Here is a 23326-nt window from a genome sequence, read left to right as displayed (position 1 = left end):
TGTTCAATTTGAGACGATTAATTGGTTATTGAAATAATAATCAAATAATTTAGTAATTGATTAATCATTAACTGGAGTAAACAGACTCAGAATAAAGGCCAGTTCTCTAAAACGGCAACACACTCAGAGCTGCAATCGAGCCAAAACCGTGCAGGAACCATAAACATGCATTGTTAGAGTCGCCTGGTTCAAATAAAAATTCTACATATTTTTATGTAACCATTTAAGTTTATTTTATTTGTAAAATGTCTTTGAGAACGATGAGGGTTAAAAAGCAACATAATTCTAGTTGCATTGTATATAAAATTAAAAATGCATTAGAATACTGCCATTAAATAATTATTGTTTTTAAACATCATTCCTTTAGAGAACATTTGATTATTTATTAAAATGATGCATCTGCAGCTAAAAACGATACTAAATAAATAAATAATATATTTCTGCTTCACTTAACGTCAGTGCAGTGTAGGTCTGATCTGCTGAGTGTTTTTCAGGTAACTAATCAATAATTGGTGATTAATAGGAGAAGCTGAAACTTATTAACGTTTTTTATAAAACATGTTTACAAAGAAGTTTTTTTTTTTTTATCTAAATGCAAAATGAACATGTATGTTTGTACAAATTTGGCTCAGAGTTTCTTGTTCTTTCAGTAAATCTACGTTTTGATTCTGCACACGCCAGTTAATCGATTACCAAATTAATTACGTCAATAATCGATTAATTTGATTAACCGTTTCAGCTCTAATCAGGACTTCCCTCCAGATCTCCGTCTCTCTGCTGCTTGTTGTGATATTTTTAGTTTTTTTCAGCCTCGTTTCACGGCGAAGCATCAAAACACAAAATGTTTTCGTTTCGTCCTGCAGGAGATTCTGCGGACAGGCTTCTGCGTTGCCACTGCTCCTCCCCGCCTCCTCTCTGTTGCTGTGATTTTTTTTTTTTTTGTTTGTTTGTTTTGGGGTTTTGGTTTGCTCTGTTTTGTTTGTTTTTTACTCCTCTCTCCTGTTCACACCGCCTGGATTCCTCCGGTTTCTCTTTTCAGTTTCCTTTTTCTTTCGTCAAGTCCACTTTGCTCAGGAACGGCGTCAGGAATCAATCAGTCATTCTCCGTCTCTCCTTTCTTTCTCTCTCTCTCTCTCTCTCGGCGGAGAGGCGAGGTAAGGGGACCGGAGGGGTGGGAGTCACATCACAGCTCATAGTTTGGGGGGTGAATTTTGTTTTTTGAAGCCAAGATAAACAACTTTTTTTTTTTGTGTTTATATGTGTGTCTCAAAAGGCATTCGAGTTAAAATCTTTTTTTTTTTATGATACTTTTTGTTTTGGTGCAGCTGCTTTGCACAAAAAAAAATCATCTATCATTAAAACAAAACGAGTTTTCATAACTTTTATCACACTGTTGCAACAGGATGCAGTGATTTTTGTCTTTTCTTTCTCTCATTTAGAAAAATTCGACTTAACTCGCCTGATTTATGCAATTATGACAGAATGAGCCAGACTTTAACTGGCCACAAGCCATCACTTGGTGTTGACGAGGATGTATATTTTATCAAACCTTGTATTTTAATCTCAAACATACTCACACAGAAGGCCCCTGATATGAGGACCGCATTTAACTAAATATATATATATGAAGCCTGAAGAGTCTTAAGATGTTTTATTGTTTAGGGTGAATTTAATGAGTTTCTAAAGGAAAAAAGTCCCTTTTTTTATTTCTTATTGGCATTAAAACGTGTAGATATGTACGGTTTATTGGAAGTTTCTGCCTTAGCCACGAGGAAATAAAGGAAAAGTTGATTTCACACAAGTTTGTATGATATTTTCATATTTTCCAGGAGGTGGGACACGTAGAGTCCTCCACCTTCCCCCTCTTCTGATTTCCTATTATGATTATTATTATTCTTTTCTTGTCCTCTTCAGTGTTTGTGGATCTCTCTCGCCTTGTTAGAAGAAAACTGTGCCCTTTTGCATGACTGTTATAAAAAGCTCCGTATACAAAGACAGCGACGTTAAAAGTGCCACACAAGCCGGCCCGGTTCGCCGCCGCCTCCTCCTCCTCCTCATCATTTCGTGGTAAAAATCGTTTCCAAACACTCGGTGCTTTCTGCCCCCTGTTTTTATTTCCGCTTACCCGCCCTCCGTCCGACGAGCAGATTTTAACCTCTGCATGTTCAGAAACGATAAATCTGTGTTTAAAATGTTAAGACGAATATTTAAAGCACAGCATGACGACATATTACTCCTACGTCACGTTTAAATCGCACATTTTAGTTCTAGAAACAGTTGGACCAGCACATAACTGCTTTAACTGAGGGGAAAAACATGCATCACTGCAGCGGAAGTCAAGAATATCGTTACCGTTTGTGTTTGATCAGATTGAAGACTGTTAAATTAAATACTTTTATTTCACATATTATTATATTTTGATAGGGGGAAAAAGGGTTACTATTGCACCTCTTCAGTTTATCTAGAATCTTCAGGGCGTCTATGGAAATATTTAACTAAACGGCTGAGATTTTAGTCATTAAAGTACCTCCAAATTGCACAGATAGATTTAAAACTTAGATTATGCAGCAAAATGTTAGATATTTGGATAAAATCCTAGCAGAGGAAGAAAAAATATTGATAATTTGCTGCTTCCCAGCTTAAAGTCAGCAGCTTTTTGGAAGATTTTTCTCATTATGAACACAAATTGTATTTGACTTTGGTAGAGAAAACGAGAAAAGCCAAGCTGCTGAATTTTTGTTTAAAGTTGGGAGGATTTACGTTTCCAGCGTAAATAAACGCGGGATTCTTCACACAGCTTGCAGTCGAGTATATCTTTGTTTTTGTGGACGACTTATCTTTACAAGAGGACGTTAACGCGCCGCTCAGACGCACTCAAGCCATAGCTGGTCAGCCGCACCTCTGGCCACACCCGGTTGTGATGTCATCGCGTCCGGACGCGCCTACATCACAGCAGCCATGTTGGAAATTAAACCGCTGCAGATCGACCGCAAAGGGGGGCTGGACTAAAGGAATTTATGAAAACCTGTTTATGCCACCATAACAGCATAAGTAGTCAAAATTTGGATATGATTGTTATTACAGTGGCACAAATGGGCTTCGTAATGCCATATTAGTAAAATCTCCACTTTTTTACTTCATTATCTGTTTAAAATGACTGATGGGTTTAATAAAAAAATAATTAAAAAAAAACCGATGCATCGTGGATCAAAAACTTCACCTGCTGAATCATACATTTAGATTTAATTGATATTACAGTGGCACAGATGGGCTTCTGTAATAGCATATTATGAAAAATATAATTTCTTTACATAATCAGTTTAAAACTGATTGTAAAAATGCCTGATTGAGTTTAAAGAAACAAAAAAATGCACCACTGATAAAAACTCTAACCATATGCATTTGCATTATAATTGGCCACAATTTGGATTTAATACTGGCACAAATGGATTTCCGTAATATACCACACGAGAGCTCGATTTCTTAAATTCATTCAGCTTAAAGCTTATATAAAAATTCCTGTTTTAATTAAAAAAAAAATGCATCACATATTAAAAATCTAACTAGCTATGTCATAAATTAGTCAAAACTTTGAATTCAATTATTACAGTGGCACAAATGGGCTTCCGTAGTACCATATTAAGAAAAACTCCACATCATTATCAGTTTAAAACTTGAATAAAAATGGTTGATTGGGTTTAATGAAACAAAAAATGCAGCACATGTCACAAACTTGGCTAGCTGCATCGCATTTAGTCAAAATTTGGATTTTTGTAGTGGCACAAATGGACTTCCGTAATGTACCATATAAGGAAAAACTCAATCTCTTTACATTATCAGTTTAAAACTTGTAGTTATGGTCTGAGATGGTTGCAAAAATCCCTGATTGGGTTTAATTAAAAAAATGCAGCTCAGATCAAAAACCTAACCTGCAACACATTTATCTTTAAAATAATTCTAACTCAAATTTAAGCTTAAAGCTCTGAATCACCTCTTCACTCCCATTTTAAATGCATGTCTACATTTCGACTCCAGCAGAGATTTAACCCATCTGTCGACACGAAACGATGACCAAAACGTTGCTCTGTTTTGTTTAGTTTTTTGCACTTTGCAGATTTAATCCCAGCGCTCGTCACGCTCGCTGCACACACTCGTCCGTCTCCGTTATGATGAAATGCACTTGCTTCTCCGGTGGTTGGGATGGGACTTGTAATCCGAGGTGCCTGCCAGGACTTGACATGCCTGTAGATAGTTTTCTTTCTTTCTTTCTTTGAGAAGCGGGGCGGGGAGTGGGGATGGGAACTTTTAAAGGGCACTGGAAACCTTTTAGGGGGATTAGTTGTATAAAAAGAGGACAAATTAAAAATGATAAATAAAAAATGATTAAAAAAAAAAAGCTTCAGCTGAATTCTTTGTGCAACCTTGTCTGTTTGTGCCTTTTTTGATAGTCTCGATATCCAAGATTTTGATGTGCAGCTTTTGTTTAGTCGGGAATCCGTTGTAATCGCAGTATACGCTCTTAAAGATGAACACAATCAGCTCTGTGGGTGGGGGGTGAGAACGGGATGGGGGCGACCTTATCCTTCATTTCTGTACATTTTAAGAGATTTGTTGCAACAGCTGTGTGATCTGTGACTGTAATAAAAGACGAAAAGCAAACATTTCAATATATTTTTTTTGCGTTGCCCTTTATTTTCCTTTTTAATTTTTTTTTTTGGATGTTTTTGTGCAGATATTTTTATTGTAAAATTAATGTTTCTATCAGACACTAATCTTGTTTGAGTTGTCTCCAGTGGAACTTCTTCACTCTGTATGTTTTGATCAGTATAAATCTTTAATTGTGTAGTTTTAAAAAAGGAAAACTAAATAAAGAAAAAAAGAACCATTGGTTGTATTTTAAAGGTTTGTTTGAGCTGCCATTAAATCGTTTGGAGTTGATTGGTGGGTTTTATTTCGCTGTCGTGTGAAGGATTTGACTTGAACGAAGCATTTGCTATTATTACAGACTGACTGCTACTTTGGGGAAAAATGTTTTTTGGGGGGTGGGGATGTCTTTTGCAACTCTGCCATGACATTTCAATAGACGTTCATTAAAAATAATATACCTTCAGTAGTGTGTCTAAGTCTTCATTCATTGTAAGTTGGCGTGGAAATATTTTTGCTCTGTTTTGCTGCGTGAAGGAGCGACCCGCATGCGCAGAAGAACGTTGACGTCACAGCAGCGCGCTGTTTACGGAAGTAATAATGTATGCCGCCGTCTATGGATCGATTTTACAATTATAAGACGACAAAGAAAATGTGTGACTGGTTTGCGACCCCAAAGCGACAGTCATTCGCAAATGAAAAACTCTGACGGTCATAGCAAGACGATGGAAGCTAATAAAAAGCACAACTGTTAGCATCGGTGTTTGAGGACCTCTGACTAAATAAGTCTGTCTGTGGAGGGATTGTGATGTAATGCGCTTTACTGATGCACTTCTTTCCTGAGTTCATTATTATTTTTAGTCACTGTTTACGTCCGGATTTACCGCGTCTGACTTCTTCAGGTGCAGAATTATGACGTCAATTACATAAAAGTAGGAATGTCATGATCATTCAGCTATTAGCTTTGCTTTATTTTTTATTAGCTTCCTTCACTTTATGATTTTATGACGACACTGTTGGCTCCCATTGCTCGACAGCTTTAAAATCGATCCCTAGACGGTGGCTCTTACTTCCGTAAACAATGCGCTACTTTGACGTCAACATTCTTCTGCGCATGCGGCTCACTTTGGGAACGTAAACTGTTCACACAAGTTTTATTGCGGTTGCATTTAATTAGCATGATTGCTTGAACTTTATCAACATGTTTCGTGTTTTGGGATTAATTAAAATATGATGCTATAATGTGCCTTACGCATGTCCATTGCAAATTCGCAGCTCTGCATCAGTCCAAATGTTCGGTGTTGCTCCCAGTTAGCACTGATTAATTGGGAACAGCTGTTTACTTTGACTAAACGGGTTTGTAGGACATCATGACTGAAAAAAATACCTTCAGCTGCTCACAGCTCCGAGAAGGGACTAAAACGACATTTTTAAGAAATACAATACAAGATGTTTCACTTTTAAGCGGACGTGGCAGGAAGTCAGAAGTTGGTACCTCATCTGGTCTGGAAATGCAAATGGCGTGAAAGTGGAAAAATTAAAGAATTTAGAAGACTGCTGCTGGAAACGTCAAGGAAGACGCTGCTGACCTCCGAGACCTACTTCTAAGAGAAAAAATGAGTGAAGGTAAAATTTTAACTGATGTTCAAAACTTATACAAATAAAGTATGAAAATAAGGTTCGACACGAATTCATCCAGGATTTTTTTTTTACTTAAATTTATTTGTAAAAGGAACAACAAAAAATCCAAAGCCTTTTACTAAAATTAAAGCTTGGTCACGCCTATTATGATGTACAAAAAGATGACGATTGAAATAAAAAATTTAGGAAAAGATGAAAAATGTAGAATATGGTTTGCCTTTATTAAAAAACAATCTGGCAAACCAGACCTTTTCTCTGGTTTTTAATCTTAAATTATTTAAATATGACTGCTTTGCTTATTTCATAAGAATTCATGTTTATTTAGTAGGTAAAAATAAATAATTTCTACAATTATAATTTGAAAGAAAAATACAAAAATTTTGGACATTTTAATCCCCAAGCCAAAAAGTTGACACTGCTGGTTTAATTTGATTAAATTTATAGTTTTAACTTACTTCCATATGCACACTTATTTTTATTTTATTTTTGTCTATTTTACATTTGGTCATATTTAAATTGCTTTCAATATTACAATCATACACAGATTGCGTATGAACATAAATTAGGCACATTTTGTTAAATATCCCCTTAAAAATCATGGTTCTGTGCGTTTAAAACACGTTCCGACTTAATTTAGTTATTTATTACCATTTTAAACGGACATTTTTTACGTACATAAATCGGTTTCGGAAAATGAACCATAATAACCTCGTACAGGAGCCTGTTTGCTTTGACTGCACCGGATTATGTAATCTGCAGAGTGATATTAACCTGGCAAACTCTGGGGGTCGCTGTAGTACAAGTTAAAATCTCTGCAGTCTTATTCTGCACCGCCAGAGCTATTACATAAGATTTGATTCATAAATTCAACATTTATGTTTGTGGGTCACGGCGGGAAGGCATGTTTTTTTTTTTTTTCCATTCCTTAAATTTGCTAAATAAGTTCACAATCTTATAGAAATTTGACATTTATGACATTTACTCTGATTTATAACGACTGAAACAACGATATACCCGAAAATGTGTTATTAATTAGCTTTAAAAATAAAGAGTACGAGAACAATTAAGCTAAATCGTAAGAGAAAACAAACCAGTCAAATATATTGATTAGCCAAGAGTTTGTTTACTTGCTCTGGTTCCACCACGTGCCTGCAATGCGGCCACGCATGCGCGATAAACAGCTACATTTACATTTGGCACGCGTCACAGGTGGTGGCGCGCACTGCCAAAAACAACAAGCGGACGCGCGCAAATTACAGCCTTCCCTCGCGCTGATTGGCTGTATTTAGCTTCCCCCGCCCTCTTTGGCAGCTGATTGGTCGAGCGGACGGTCTGCTTCGTTCTCATTGGACGCTATTTGTGGCTTCGGCTGTGTAACTAGGCTACTGTGCTGCTGCTGCCGCCTTCACGGAACGCGCGCTGCGTCGGAACTAACAGTGTTTTTAAGCGAAAGACGTTGTTTTGGTTGGAAAAGAAGCAGCTAATCGTCGTCCCGGGGTTTGTTTGTAAACGTTTTGAATTTAACAAAGACTGATTGAATTATTAATACTTTATTCATTTTTTCCCCTGTGCTTATGTCTTTAAAACACAGCAAGTTTAGACAGAAGTACGGCACTTAATTAAATATTCAGTTATTTCAAAAGAAATGTTTAGATTTGGATATATGGAGCAAAGAATTGCTTAATTTATCTTTATCATCTTACAGTTTGAAATGTTGGCAGGTGTTTTGATTTTCCAACACTTATTAACCATTTTCTGTAGAAATACTTCATAGATGGTGAATTCTACATTAATTTTAGATCTAGTGTGATCTTTACCATTTCAAGAGGGTTTTAATGTGAAATATCTCAATTTACTTCTCACCACAAATTATTGACTGCATTTGCATGACTGTGTAAAACCTAATCATTACCAGAAGACCTTCTTAGTAAGGATGCCATTCTAATAATCACCATAAAAACTCCAACAAAACCTGTTTCCACAATGTTGCTGGTGACAGATTAACTTTATTTCTGTCTAACTGAGTCTAACTGAAATCCTTCTTGATCTAATTAACCAACTTCTATAAAAAAGCTGCAGATGTGCTTCAATTTGTTTTCTTCTTTTAGCAACAATAGAAAAACCATAAAAATGAAAGTTTTCCAGTATGTTTGAGAACTTAAAGGTGAGATGTTTAATTTAATTCAATTAAAAAATATACTTTATTGATCCCAGAGGGAAACTAAATTTAGCTGCAGTGACGAAGACTTCTGGACATGCCTACTAACCACCTGGACTAGTTTTGTCTAAGTGATTAGTGGACATGTTTGTACATCTGCAAAAAAAGAATTGGGTAAAAAAAAAGTTAAACTTGTCAAAAATTACTCAAGCTATCACTTTAGTATGGCGACGATATAATTTTTTGAATACGAATGTTTTAGTCTACAGTATGCCACTGAAACGTAAGACGCACAAAATCTGTTGGCACTTATGGGATTCCGTACAGGAGCACTAAAAGGCCAGAACTTGGAAATAAATTCAGGATCTCGTTGTAATGTGAAACTTTCTTGTTTTAAAAAGGAGATGCAAAACTTGCTATGATGATTGAGTTTCTCGTTTAAGAAGAGTTTTGTCAAGAAAACGATATTTTTTGTTATGAACGTTGTTATAACTGTTTCTCATTTATAAAAAGATTTCTTGTTATAAGGAGATTAAAATCTCGTCTCTTTATGACAACAACATTTCTTGTGTTAGCGAAATATAAAATGTGCTCCTCTGTCTGGTTGTGACTTATCATCATGTCATCTGTTTCTTCTAGACGACATCTAAACCAGCGGTTTCTGTTTTACCGCTACAATCTTTCTCATTTAAAATAACATATTTCAGTTTTAATAAGATATAAATCTTGTTTTAGCAACAAAGTTTTCTCTTTTGCTTTTTGTTTTCCAGCTAAGTGATTCCGTAGTTCTGTACTTTTTGTGTTGTTGTATTTTTAGCTTATTTACGATTCTTGTCACCCATATCTCCCGCAGCTCTTGAACGCAGCATCAGTTGATGAAATAAAACGCAGCTTTTTCTGCACTTTTCAGACAAGTTTCACTCCGCAGTCCTCTCGCTCTCTGCCTCCCCACCCAGACCGGAGACTCTGACCGGATAGTTGGATTCATGGCTGCGCATCTGTTCGCGTTTTGACCAAAACGCGCCGCTCTGCACAGATTATCGGGATTTTCGCTATAAATAAGGCCTCAGACGGAACCGCTCGGCCTGCCGTCATTTATTTCTGCAGCTTAAGTATCCAGAGGAGATTTTAAAAACACAAACGGCATGATCCCTCTCTGACGGATGGGTCTCCACTCCTCAGCCGGGACAGAAGATTCCCGCACATTTCCACGGATCGCCCTTCAGGACGGGACGCGCGGATGTTTGAGGAGACTTTTATTTTTTGTTTTTGTTTTTTAAACTGATCCGATCTGGATTTATGGAACCGTGAAGAGCCGAGAAACGCGCGTCCTCCACCGGGTTGTTTTGGTCTGAGGAGAGGAGAGGAGAGGGGGGAAAGGCGAAGCGGCTTTTGGGGTAAGTGCAAAACGCAGGGTGACCTACTGGAGGACGCAGCGTTATTTGCACCAAATCCGCTTTTAAATGGGACTTTTGCAGCTTTAGCGTCGCATTAACGCAGGAATGCGCTGAAATATTCACAAGGTTGCTAAATTTGTGCGCTACTTTCTGCATCCTGCACCATTAAATGCGTGAAACTCTTCATATTTGTTGCTAATTTACAACCAAAAAGTGTGAAAGAACAGTTTCTATCCTGTGCTGTATGTCATTTTGAACCTTGACCAGCATGTATGATGAGGTTACAGCATCGCTTTCTTTCCAACAGCCACGTTTTGTAATTTGAGATTGGAGTTGCGTTCAAGTGCGCGGCTCATTTCAGGAGATCGCGTCCTGCAGACGCGGATCTCGGGTTTTTGGTGTGTGTTTTTGTGTGTTTTCATGGGGAGTGGGGTACGTGTGTGGGGGGTGGGGGGGTGGGGAGATTATAAAGTCACGTGCACACGGCGACAAAAACACAGATTTCATAACGCACGCGCGCACAGCGGCGTGCAGCTGCAGCAAATGTTGCGTTTACGTACATCCATCCCCCGATATAACAACGTTCACCTATTGAGATACATGATAGTTCAAGTAAAAATAAAGAAATATGGGAATTAATCGATAAATAAATAAAAAGCAGCAGTTGAACTGTTGTTTTGGCTGACGCGCGTCCTCGACGTCATCCGCAGGACGAGGTAGGTCGGCTGTCACATTCATGCTTCATTTAAGGTTTTATTTATTTATTTATGTTGATTTCTGAATATTTAACGTATTTTTAAACCGTCACTGCAGAATGACGCTGATCTGCTGTAAACAACCTAGAAGTTGCAATAATTAAAAAAAAGACGACATGTTGCTTTTTGATAATCTTTCATTTTTAATTTTTTTTAAATTTATTTTTGAATCTCTCCTGATTAACTCCTAATTTTTTCTTTTTTTAAAAACAAATTAAGTAAAACTTAACCAGAGTAATTATATTTCCAGATGTTTTTTTTTAAAACAAAAGAATCGGGAAGCCGACCCGTATTCATGTTTTCACCCTGCTGTAAAATGATGGGGAACTTCTTGTATTTATTTACACATCCTGGTATCTGCACGCTGCCGCCTACTGCTGGTGGCGCGTTCACGCCGCATGGGAAATAATTTCCACTGCAATATCGACACCGTTTCAGTTATTTATATATTTATATTTTTCCTTTGTGCTCAGTCTGTGGAAGGATGTGGAGATTTGCCAGTGAGGTTTTTAAAAATCTGTTTTTGTGGATGTGTTGGATATGTCTGTTTATATTTACTGCCTCTGCCAAAAGTTAAACTATTTCACATTTTGTCCTCTTACATCATAATCTAATGTAATTAATTACATTTTACTTCAATTTGTTGGTATATTACCATTTTTAAAAGGTTTTGTATTCTTGTACTCTTGAAGCAAAGTCCTGTCCTGTTAATTGTAATTTAAGTGCAACATAAATGCAGCTGTTCTGCAAAGACCAGATTTAAGGATGCTGAGGAAACATGGTAGTGGCAGCATCATGGTACAGGACAATTTTTAACTAACATTGTCTCTTTAACTCATAATTAGGACTAAAACTCAAATTTTGACTAAACTCACAAGTGACTTTTATTGTTGCTATTATGAGTAACATTAGTAATTATAACTGTAAAACTCACAATTATTACTTTTATTCTCGTTTATGACAAAAACTCACAATTAGGACTTTTATTCTTGAAATTTTGTCTTTTAATCTCGTAGTTATTACTTCAAAACTCATAGTTATGACTTCCTGTTTGACTTTTATTTTTTCTTTAATAGCAGAAATGGGCTTACGTTGAATACAAACGCCACACTTTTCAGGTTTTTATCTCTTTAAAAATAGTGAAAATCATTTGTATCTGTCATTCCACTGCACAATTATTCAGTGCTGTTTTATCTTTCTAAAAAAAAAAAACTCATTGAGGTTTGTGGTTTAAGTTAAAAGAAAAAGTTTAAGTTTTAAAGTTCACTTTGTTGCAACTTTCAAGAAAAAAAAAATGGCATTGGCCAAAATTAAAATTGGCTGGTCAAGCTGTTTAAACATCAGTGATCGGCCAGAAATCTGCAATCAGTGCACCCTTATTTTAATAATTGGTTTTACATAACAACTCCTTTTATTTTGCTTCTGATTGCAGTTGGAGCCTGTCAGTCTGATAAATTGACAAATTTTCACCCCAAGACATTTCAAGCCGGTGTCACAAAGCAAGAACAAGCAGCTATCTAAAACTTATTTGCTTACAGAAGAGCATGAGTACATCACTGGCTGTCAGAGGAAGCACAAAACGTCCCTGAGGCAGAAATGAACCAAGCTGTGATCAGCACTAAATGTCCACTTGACAACTCAAAAAAATCAGTTTTAAAGTTATTAAAACTAGAATCAAAGAGCTAATATACCTGGAATTTTGGAGAAATTTGATAATTCAAATCACAAACTGCTGAATTTGAGCACAAACAAAACAATGTTAATTACTGAATTTTTATTATTTTATTAAAAAAATTTTTTACAAAAAAGACAGTTTCCTACAACTTTCCAGCTAGTTAGCTTACTAGCTAGCTAAGTTAGCTAGTTCGCTAAGAGTGGACAAAAACATTACATTATTCTATAGATCGGGTTATTTTTGTTGCTCAACTGTTGAGATGTTAACACAATAATTAAAGTTATACTGTTATTAGATACTGCTTTAAGTTAAACAATATTTATTTAGTTGGGAACCAAACTTCCCTACCTTGAGGAGTCTAGCTAGCTATTTTAAAAAATTTATTTTATACATTCATTAAATCAGCTAGACTAGACTGCTTTTAGGTTAAATAGTTATTTTCCCCCCAATGTGTCTTGGTTTAAGCAGCTCCCTGAAGGAAAATTATGTTTTCTGTTCACTCTAGCTTGCTCTGTATAACTCTCCGTGTTTCCCTAAGCTAGCTTAGTTCTATGTTTATACTGTAAATACTGGCGGTTTATTAACAAATAATTTTGGTTGAAAATATTTTTACAATATATTTGGCCATCACAGTTGTATCAAACCTCCGCGCTTATCAAGAAATCAGTATTGATTCTTTAAAAACTATAAGAACCGTTTTTTTTAAGTTTCAAATCGGTTATCTTCTTTCCTACGGGTCCGTGAAGGCAACGCGGCCGCCCATTGGTCGATTCGGCCGTCAGTTCGAACGCGCTTCTCCTCCCACGTGGTGACGTCCCCCTCTCCAAAGTAACCAGGCCAGTCCATTACGCACACAAAAGGCACAACAAAAGCCCGTGTTGGGAAAATGAGATCCGTCAGCACCTTGTGGACGCAACAATAAGTTCCCACCTGGCCGCATCACACGTGGACCGGAATCTGGGACGGAGACAATCACCGGTTTACCCCCGAAAAGAAAACAGAAAAAAAAAAACATCCACATTAGCATAAAATAACAACAACATCCATCTGGCTGCAGTTTCCCCCACCGAGATCTTGACTCAGGTGGTGAGTAGATCCAACAATGTTTTCATTATGAATCTGTGAGGAAAGGTTCGGTTCTGGTGCCGCGGTGGGTTCACTGTCAGAACAAAAAACAAGAAGAAGAAGAAGAAGAAGGAAAACAACGAAAGCAGCTGAGCCACACTGTTGCGCTTCGTCGAGTTCTTTTGTTGGTGATAAACACGTTTGGAGGCGGAAAAAACATGGAATTAATCAGATTGGAAACGACCTGAATGTTGAGATTAAACCACGTAGATGTGGTTTAAAGGTGCATGCTGTGTTTTTCTTTATTTCTCATGTTTAACAGAAGAGGACAGCGAGTCTTTTGTCTGGACACCTCTTCCTGTTCGCGGAGACGCACAGTGCGCCGCTTCTTTGTTTTCATTTAGAATAATCAGCTGATCCTGCTGGGATCCCTCAGTCCTCTCTGCGCTTATCTGCTAGAAAGCTTTAGTTTTTAGTCATTCTGCTAAAGAAAACGCCATATAAAGACAAAACGGACCTGATAAGAAGGTGAGGAAGTGGAATCAAACAAAAGATGAGCAGGAAATGACTAGTTTATCACCTTTCAAAAAGCTTATTCGGCCTTTTATTTAATCTGTTTGTTGTAGGAAAACATGGGTTATCATTAAAATAAGCTAAAAATAAAGAGGAGATACTTATTTCATGCGCTAAACCCACCAAAACCCTGCTGACTTGTCCATATTGGGTATTATTGAATAAAGTGTGCGTCATATCAAGCAGTCATCGGGGAAAACAAACGACCTATTGTTTGCACTGATCGATCATCCAGACGCTGGAACTGGCTGATATTTGTTCCGTCTTTCTGATTGGCTAAGAAGTCGTATAACGTTTGGCCTGTAAATGCATCATAAAGCAGGATGATGAACTGACTTTATGGGCTTTTTTTTCTAGATAATAATTAACTAAATGCTAGAGATGCAACATTGTGTGAAAACAGAAATTTTCAAAAAAGAATTTAATGTTCTATGAACTCCTGTTAAAGATATTTAAATTATTTGTCATTAGGACAAAAGAAATCTGTGAAAAACTGAATCCATGTTGACGAAAGTCGGGAAAAGGCCAGAAAACGGCTGATGGGTGCATCTCTGCTCCAAACGTTTGTGGTTTGCTTTGATCGGACGGTAAACTTTTCAAAACCTTGAAACTGAAAACGGACCCGAGTCCAGTCAGAAACTAAAGTAACCCAATAGGAGAGAGAACAAAGATCAGCCAGTCGGGCTGCGGTGAAGTCAGGGAGGAAATTAAAACAGGCTGCCGTTGTTTGTGCTTGACGACGCACCGATCAATCAGCCACACGTTGGAATCGGACGACTTTTTTTCTTCACCAGCAATCAAATGAATAAAAATCTGATTTTTTTTCCCCCCCTCTTGTTCATTAAATGCATCAAAACAAAGATCTCATAAGTTTTAGTCTATAAGTGCATAAACCTTTTCTTTATTGCAGCTAAAACAAATCCAACAAAAACAAGTTGTTTATTTCTGTTGGATTGAAAATTATTCCATATGTGGAACCTGTTTAATCATCTAAGAGCATCATTAGAGTGTCATGAATGCTAAGGCTAGTTAGCATAGCAACGCGGCCTGATGACGACAAATAAACAAATAAACAGTTCTCCTGTAACTTTAAGTTGTTTCTTCAACTTTAGCACATTTAGCAGCGAACACATCAGATTGATTGACAGCGCTAAGACCCGCCTCCTGGCTCTGATTGGTTGGTTTTGGTCAGGATGCATTTCTTCAGCTCAGGGAGGAAATCGATCTTTTCACAGGTTATCTCTCTCGTTGAACTGTCGTGACATGGTGACGGCTAAACACATGAAATATTTTTATGAAAGTTAAATGCTGCAGCTTTAAGGAGGAAACTAACTTGGAATCAGATCCATGAAATTGGCAAATGGCAATCGGTTCATTATTATTATTATTTAGATTTTGATACAACACAGACCCGACTAGAGGTGCAACAATCGGACCGACGTCCTTCATTTTGGAGATCGATCTTTCTACGCAAAGGTCTGAAAATCTTCCACTGTCCCATTTTACTCCGCATCAGGTCACATCTGCATTTCGTGATACTCACCAAACATGGACTGTTGAAATCACAATCGGCACTCGGGCTTTTTAAAGATCGGTCAGAAAGGTGCAATCGCTGCACCCTAATGTGTGATTTTGGTGTTTTTGTTGTAAACGAGGGAAAAGTCTCTGAGTTTTCCAACCTGTAAACGCAGCAACAGGTGGGGGAGGGGCAGAACTGGAGAAAACATTCTTGTACTTCCTCTAGCGCCTCATTAAAAGGACTTTTAACAGCATGAAGTAATTAAAAGCACAACTTTTTAAAAACTTGGACTGTTGTCTTCAGGGATCATTTTATTTATAGACGTCATGATTCACTTTATTTGTTGTTTCTGTTGTTTGTTTACTTAGTTTGGATATTTAAAATGGCTTCCAGGTCCAGCGTTAAATTTCCATTAAACCTTAAAGTTTATCCAGCTTTGGTTATGTGTTATTATGCTGTAATTACTGGCCTCAAAACAACAATATTATCGTTTATCGTAATAACTTCTGGGGCAATTAATTGTCCAGTAAAATGCATCGCGCCTGTTGACGCCTCGTTGGATGCTAAAGTGTTTGTTGTTGGGGAAGAAGCCAAAACAAACGCAGGAACACGCTCTGCGGCTGGTATTTAACTGTCTCTGCTGGTATAATTGAATAAATATTTGCGCGTTTGCGTCATGTTGAGGGGAAAACAACCTGCTATTGTTCGTGTGTGCGGTGGACAACCCTTCCTTTCTGCACAAAGCTCATTTAGTGAAGTTGATGATGCTGAGGTGCGACATTTACAAAGCTCTCTGCGAGTGTGTGAGTGTGTGTGTGGCTGCCTCTCGCCGTGCACACGTGCACGTGGCAGCGGGTTTAAACTGGGCTAATTCACAGAGGGGATTTGGCCCTTTTCATGCAGGGATTATGCCTGCAGCACCTGTGCAGATAATGCGCGGTGCATGTAAATACGGCTCGTCTGGGAGGCCAGCGCTGTGTTTATGTTGTCATCTAAACGCGTGTTTGCAGAGCCGCCATGCTTCACGTCACGACCTGCTTCCTGTGGAGCTGCGGAAGAGACCTTTTCACTTTTTTTTTGTTTGTTTTTGTCGTCTGGCTGCCGGTTTCTGTCTCGACGCTGCTCTTCCTGTCGCAGCTCGTTTAGAAATATCCACAGTCGCTGAAGTGCGTTTTAAATGCATCGTTATTGTTTTCCTTTCCACTTTGAGCAAACCCTGACATTTACACACAATGTGTGTGGAAGTGAACTCTTGACAACGTTGTTCTGTGCAGAAGAGGAACTGGAGATATGCATGTTTAAAAGTGCAGTATATTTAACTTTTATAAGATACTTTTTACTCATTTTTCTTAAAACTGTCACCATGTCATGACAGTTTGTAACGAGACAGATAATCTGTGAAAAGATTCGTCTCCTCCAGAAAATATTTGAGTTTCAATCGTCAATTTTTTCACATTTGAAACTCAGAATTTTTTATTTTTTTTACTTTCTAGAACATTTCTGAGATCTCAAAAGCTACTATTGCCTCCTGAATAAATGCACAAAAACAACCAATAGACAGGAGGCGGGTCTTACTGCTGTCAATCAGCCTCTTGTACTTGCTGCTAAATGTGCTAATGGTGAAAAAACAACTTCCCGGTTGCACAGAATTTATTGTTTTCATGTTTCCCTAAAGTGGCAATGAAAGTATTGCAACAAAATCTCATCAAATGTCGTGATTTTATAACATTTTTAAAATTTCCGAGTTTCAAACATTGAGAATTTTTGTTTGAAATTCAGAATAATTTTTTTTTTCCTTAGTAATTATTTTTTTAAACTTTTCAAACTGAACAATTTCTACTTTTTTTTCTCCTAGAAAATTTCTGAGATCTCAAAGTTTCTTTTTGGCTGAAAAGTTTTCCGTTTTTCTCCGTAATAAACCGCTGGACGTTTGAACTTCCTGCTCTGTTTGCGATGCAAATTATTTAACGTTGAAAAAATCTTTTCCAAATGTCTTTTCTTTGGAAGCTCAGCTCCAGCAACGGATCCGGAGCAGCTGCGGTTCCCCTGCACACCGACAGCAATGCTCACAGAAACAAGCCTGTTCTTTGACAGATGAGCCTTTTAGCAGATGCTGGCTGTAAACCACCGACACATTCAGAGCAATTAATAAAGAGAATTGCATTGACGAGACGAATGAGAGGCTCATAAAAGGCAGCAGACCAGAGTGTAAAGAGGGACAAACCTTCTCGGTGTCGGTTGGCGAGGACTGATGCTTTTCTTTAAAAGGCATTAATGTCATCTGTGATTTGTGCCGCAGCACAGTAGGAGCAGATTTTCATTTTGTGTGAATATTTGCTGCTGTTGAACACCTGCAGACTTTCCTGTCAACAACTGCATGCGTCGACTATTCTGGTCTGTCCTGTTTTAAAGCATCATCTGGTGTGCGATTATTTCTGCAGATCTAAAAATAGAACAAAAGTTCCTTGTTAGTTAAAGAAGTTTTTTTTATATGTTGTTTTCAAAGCAGAGCTGCACATGTGTGCAATTTTGCAGTATTAAAAATCTTTTTAGTTCAAAAAGTAAAACTCATTTATAGCCATCACGTATATTTGAGTCTGCCACAGTGATTTTTATGGTCATTAAAGCAGCTGTCGGTACTTTTTAGTCAACAGCTGCCAAGTTCTGCTGGAAAATGAAATCAGCATCTCCATAAATCTTGTCGTCAAAGAGAAGCGGGAAGCTAACACCAGCAGATAACATGATCAGCGGCGCATTTCTCCTGAATTCCTCCAAAAATATTCATTAAGCTTCACATTTAATTAATTTATTAATTGCTCATTAAGTCATTAAAATTCTTTATGCAATTACACTTTTTTTTTTTTTTTTTTGTCGGCCGGAACCTTTGTATTCACACGTTTCTGGTACCTCAGTAAATCTGACGCACAAGCTACATCCCGCCAAAACAAATCTGCTTCTTTTCACCCATTTGAGGTTAATTTCTGCTTCTAAAACGATCTGATGGATCCTGGAAAAGACTGTTGTTGTGTTCAAGTTGTGCTGAAAGAAGTTAGCTTATCAGCGAAGCTACTCAAGCCTAAACATGTAGCAGCAGCACAGGCGCTAACGCTACTGTTAGCGTCCACTTTTCTAAAGAAGCTCCATGACTGACCAGAAGTTCCTGAAACACTAAAAAACTGAACTGTGCACCAATCAGATGGTTGGATCATCTAAATAACAGATTTAAAACAACCTCTTGTTTATTCAATAATTTAGCAACAAAAACAGTTTTTGAATTGAAAATGTTGCGTGTTTTATGTATTTTTCGGTTAAATTGTGATTGATCCTACAATTAAAAAAAATTATTGACCCCCACCTCAAATGAATGCACTTCGACTCGACTACCTCCTTTTTGAAGGACAATTTTGTGTACAGATATTTCATAATTCATTTTATTTGTTGTTTCTGTTGATTTGTTTATTTACTTTGGATATTTAAAATGTCTTCCAGCTCCAGTGTTAAATATTCATTAGTATTTAAAGTCTGTCTTCTCGTATTATTGCCATTGTGTTACTAGAAAATTGTCTCAGAATAACAATATTATCGTTTATCGCAATAACTTCTGGGACAGTTTATCCTCCAGTAACATTTGTTGTTGTTAAAGTCTATTATTGTTACATTTCACATGATTCCCAGTCGACTGTTTAAGCTCTGAGGGATTAATGTCGACGTTTGATGCATGATCACTTTTATTCTTAACCTCTGAAGCAACCATCTCAAAACGTCCTGCAGCTATCCATCCGTCCGTTGGGACAAAACACTCACAAATTGCAAATAAGTGAGTTTGCAACCAAGTGAATCGCATTACGAGACGTTCTGATTGTCGGAATATTTCGTTACTTCGCCACACATTCGTTGTGCACACCCACGATTGTAATCGTGTAACAGACGATTGTAATCAAATGATTGCTCCAGCTAATGAGCCGAGTTCGTACTGGAAATATAATCAGGATCATGTTTGCTAAAAATAGCCGCTAACCGCTTCACCTCTGTGGCTTCTCCTCCGCAGGCTGGATTTTCTCCTGTGGTGTCTGTGTGGAGCGTCCCACACACCCACTCCACAACAACGACGGCTTTTGCTTGCATCTTCCAGTGTTTCTTCTGTCAGCAAGTCCAGCAGAGCTGCAACTCTTCCAGTGCCAGCCCTGACACCAGCGAGGAGCCCTGCCCCACTGACATGGTGAAGATGACCAAGTCGAAGACCTTCCAGGCCTACCTGCCATCCTGCCACCGCACATACAGCTGCATCCACTGCCGAGCGCACCTGGCCAACCACGACGAGCTCATCTCAAAGGTAACCCTGCTCTCCCACTGAAAGGTGATCTCTCCCTGATTTAAAACGACCTCAGGACTACAACGTTGTGGGATGGTTTGTGTAAAACAGCAAACTAGTGAATTAATGGTACAGATTTGAATGCAGTCCATGAGACTGTATTGGACATCTTTGAGGTTTGACTACCAGCAGGGAGAGATCAGATCAGATGCAACATTTATAATGTTTTTGCATAAAATCATAGTGAGATCCGGCTGTGCTGAGCTGCTTTAGGGCCTCCTGTCACTTTTTGAAATGGTTCAATTTACAGACACCAAAAAACATCAACGTTTTGCCAAAAATGTCTGGGTGGGTTTTTTAAGTGCTCTGGTTATTTTTAGAGGTAAAAAATGTGCAAAAAGGTAAATTTTTCACATCTGACACTCTGTTTGGTTGGAGACCGAAGTTGCAACATTTGTTACGTTTTCAGCTGATGGAGGAACTGAGCCCAACATGCTTCATGAAATGTTGTAGGATTTCTCTTTTTTCTTTGATAAAATTTCCATTTCTCCCGCTAGCACTAGACTGGCACATTTGTTTGGTCGCATTTACCCAAAATGCATTGCGCCGCAGTCCGTCTCCTGCTTTTGGAGCGGTCTCTGGTCCGCCTGGCGTTCACATATGGATCCAAATCGCACCAGTGTTCACTTCAGTCAAACCAAAGTTTGTGGGTGATTGTGAATCCAAACCTCTCCAAATGAATTCCAGACAAACGAACCAGTTTGATTAAAGTGGACTAACCGGAGCTGGTGTGAATGCATCCTAAAACAGCCTCGCAGGTCTTCCACTGCTCTGTCAACGTTTACTCCATCCATCCATCCATTTTCTTGACATCTCCAGCTAACATACCGGGCGAGAGGCGGGGTCACCTGGACAGGTCGCCAGTCTGTCGCAGGGCAACACAGAGACACACAACCATGCACACACACACTCACACCTAGGGGCAATTTGGAGAGGACAATTAACCTGACAGTCATGTTTTTGGACTGTGGGATGAAACCGGAGTACCTGGAGAAAACCCACCATGCACAGGGAAAACATGCAGACTCCATGCAGAAAGACCGGGGCCGGGAATCAAACCCAGAACCTTCTTGCTGCAAGGCAACAGCTCTACCAACTGCGCCACTGTGCGGCCGTGTCAACGTTTACACTGACGGAAAATAGCTTGAGGGGATTTGCAGCTGTCTGCCGCTTCTCACCGGGTCGCTCAGCTGGAGAATAACAACAATACATCCATGTGACACTCTTCAAACTGTTAGTGGCGGCACTTCACCTCCGGCTAAAAATAACAGCAGAAAGTGTGATGTAGCAGATTTAGGAGATGTGGGTTAGTGTGACACAACTAAGCTGTTTTTATCTGCGCTGAAATGTAAACATGTGGTGATGTGAGGACCGATGAATGAGGCTGAGCGAGTCGAGTCCAGCTGGGAGTCAACAAACTGCCGAGGGCCGAAGCTTCACAACGTCTCAGGCCGTCACTGTCTTCATACTGAAGCTCTGATTTATTTTCTTTTTTTGCCTAAATACGAACCATATTCAACTTTTTCCTTCCGAGTTTGATCCCCCAAAAATAATCCAGTTTTAGTCACTTATGTATGTGGAAGTAATTTGGCTACGTATCGGATTGTTTTCAGAACAATCATGTGAAATTTGATCCGACTTTTAGATGCGAGACGATTCTGCACCACACTGAAAAACACAAAATATCCTCGTACACTTGAAATAAGACAAAACTATCAATAATTTATTGATTTTGACTTACAAAAGTATTTATTATAAATGTCTTGTTTTAAATGAAACCATCTGCCAGTGGAATAAATACTTTTCTTTTTATCAATATCAAGGAATTATTGACTAAAATCAAGCTCCTGTATCTTGTTGAAAAGTTACTCTAAGTTAGTTTGGTCTTATTTAAAGTGTATTAAGATATTTGCACTACAAACTAGACTAAAAATACTTGGTAAGATTTTGTTTTTTGCAGTGCATAAGAAGCCAGACTGACGATATTTCCAAGAATTAGTGTCCACAACTAAAACGGCTCAAATCCACAAATATTTGATACCCCACTAAACACACACATAACTTCCTATTCTGCTAGTTTAAACATCAAGTTTGTGTTGATATGATCCAAATCCACACGGCCAGAACCGTCAGCAGAATCCAACATGTCCAGTCTTTAGACTGACTGATTGTTTGGGTAGCAAAAAGTGTCAACAGAAGCTTTATTTACAGAATCAGAGCCACCTGAAGCTAAAACTGCCAGTAGAGCAGGTTTGGCTTTAACACACTTATAAACAAAAGTATATTTTTTTTTATGTTGAGTGAAAAATATATATTTTTTTGTACAGTTTTGGCTTAATTACTGCTTGTTCTTTCAGCAAGTCTGTAAATTCCAGTAAACAATTAATAGATCACTAAATTGGTTAATTATTTAAATAATCAATTAATCATCATTAATTGAATTAATTGTGAATAATTCAATTAATCGTTTCCGCCCTAGCCCAGTTAGACCCATACAAGTCCTGGATGCAGGGAATTTCAGCCCGGATGTTTCTCTCTGGCTTTAACGATTAATCAATTACTAAATTGGTTGCCAATTGATTCAATTAATCACAAATTGTTTCAGCCCTAATTGCCACCATTTAAAGGTTTCTGCAGGCCTTTTATGAAACATTACTCCTGGGAAGAAAATAAAGCCAATTAATTTCCAATCCCAATCGTTAATGGCTCCCTCTGTATTGGTGATCAGTTCTCGCCAGGAGGAAAAACAAATTGAACATTCAGGTCACACGGCAGCAGGATGCTGAAGATTCGGAGCGTTGGCCCGTCAGGCCCAGCCATCAATCAGCCTGCGGAGAACCACAAATGTTGTTGCGTCTTTGAATTTCCTGTGTCCCGGTTTATTAAAGACGTTTGAATTATTGAATTTCCCACAGGCCAAACATTGATGGTCTCTCACTGACGTTTGGAGCCGCAAACCCAAAAAGGCTTTAGTTGGTGGTAGAATCGGCAGCTGTGGAGGGAAAGTGAGTAAAGTTTCCATGTGATCAGATTGAAGCGGAGCTGCAGCACTGACCTTTGTGTTATTATAGGAACCTGACAGCACGCCACCCCCAGTGCTGCTCTCTCGCCAGCTCTAAGCTGATTATTCAAATGACAATGATGATCAACCTGCGCGCTCGCCGTCTCCGTGTCAGAATCCATTTCCCTGCTGTAACTTGGAGACGTTGTTGGTGCTGGCAGGTAAATGGATCCAAAACCCAACGGTGTCTCTCCTTTCGGCAGGATCAGAGGTCTAATGTCTCCAAGTTTAGAACCCATTGTTGCTGTTTTAGGGCATTTTTACACCTGATGGTCCAGTAGACTCGAAACGGCTTATTTTCCAGAAAAATTAGCCGTTTGAGGATCTGCAAACGGCTCATTTGGAGATTCTGCTGCTAGAAAAGACAAGGTTGTATAATAGCAACCATTGTACAGCAGTAAAACCAGCTGACGTGCTGGATCTCCTTTGGGGATTCTAGGTAACGAGCCGAACTCTGGTGGGTTGC

At 38.4% G+C, this 23326-nt stretch overlaps 2 protein-coding genes and 1 long non-coding RNA gene across 9 annotated transcripts in view; 2 read left to right on the top strand and 1 right to left on the bottom strand.

Moving 5' to 3' along the window:
• Positions 1-5110, top strand: part of mapk1 (mitogen-activated protein kinase 1) — a 34375-nt gene extending 29265 nt beyond the window's left edge. Inside the window, exon 9 of the mRNA XM_008419352.2 lies at positions 864-5110. The gene's annotated coding sequence lies outside the window, so the exon portion shown is untranslated. The remainder of the gene's footprint in view (positions 1-863) is intronic.
• The window catches only part of LOC103470723 (uncharacterized), a 60980-nt gene that overhangs the window by 5207 nt on the left and 32447 nt on the right, over positions 1-23326 (bottom strand). The window contains exon 3 of one of the 4 annotated variants that reach the window (XR_001776909.1): positions 17653-17870. The exons of the other annotated variants lie outside the window; for them this stretch is intronic. This is a non-coding gene — a long non-coding RNA (uncharacterized LOC103470723). Of the gene's footprint in view, positions 1-17652; positions 17871-23326 lie in introns of those variants that run through there. 4 annotated transcript variants of the gene reach the window in all.
• Positions 9289-23326, top strand: part of ypel1 (yippee-like 1) — a 34654-nt gene continuing 20616 nt past the window's right edge. The window contains exons 1-2 of one of the 4 annotated variants that reach the window (XM_017306562.1): positions 9289-9840; positions 19476-19760. In XM_017306562.1, coding sequence (XP_017162051.1) covers positions 19644-19760 — 117 coding nt within the window. In that variant the 5' untranslated portion in view covers positions 9289-9840; positions 19476-19643. Of the gene's footprint in view, positions 9841-10536; positions 10557-12993; positions 13357-19475; positions 19761-23326 lie in introns of those variants that run through there. The other 3 variants (XM_017306564.1, XM_017306565.1, XM_017306563.1) reach the window with 3 other exon arrangements.

This window comes from Poecilia reticulata, linkage group LG9 (genome assembly GCF_000633615.1).
Source record: "Poecilia reticulata strain Guanapo linkage group LG9, Guppy_female_1.0+MT, whole genome shotgun sequence".
Classification (NCBI taxonomy): domain Eukaryota; kingdom Metazoa; phylum Chordata; class Actinopteri; order Cyprinodontiformes; family Poeciliidae; genus Poecilia; species Poecilia reticulata.
Note: the sequence above shows the minus strand (reverse complement) of the source record. Positions and strands in the feature narration are given on the sequence as shown.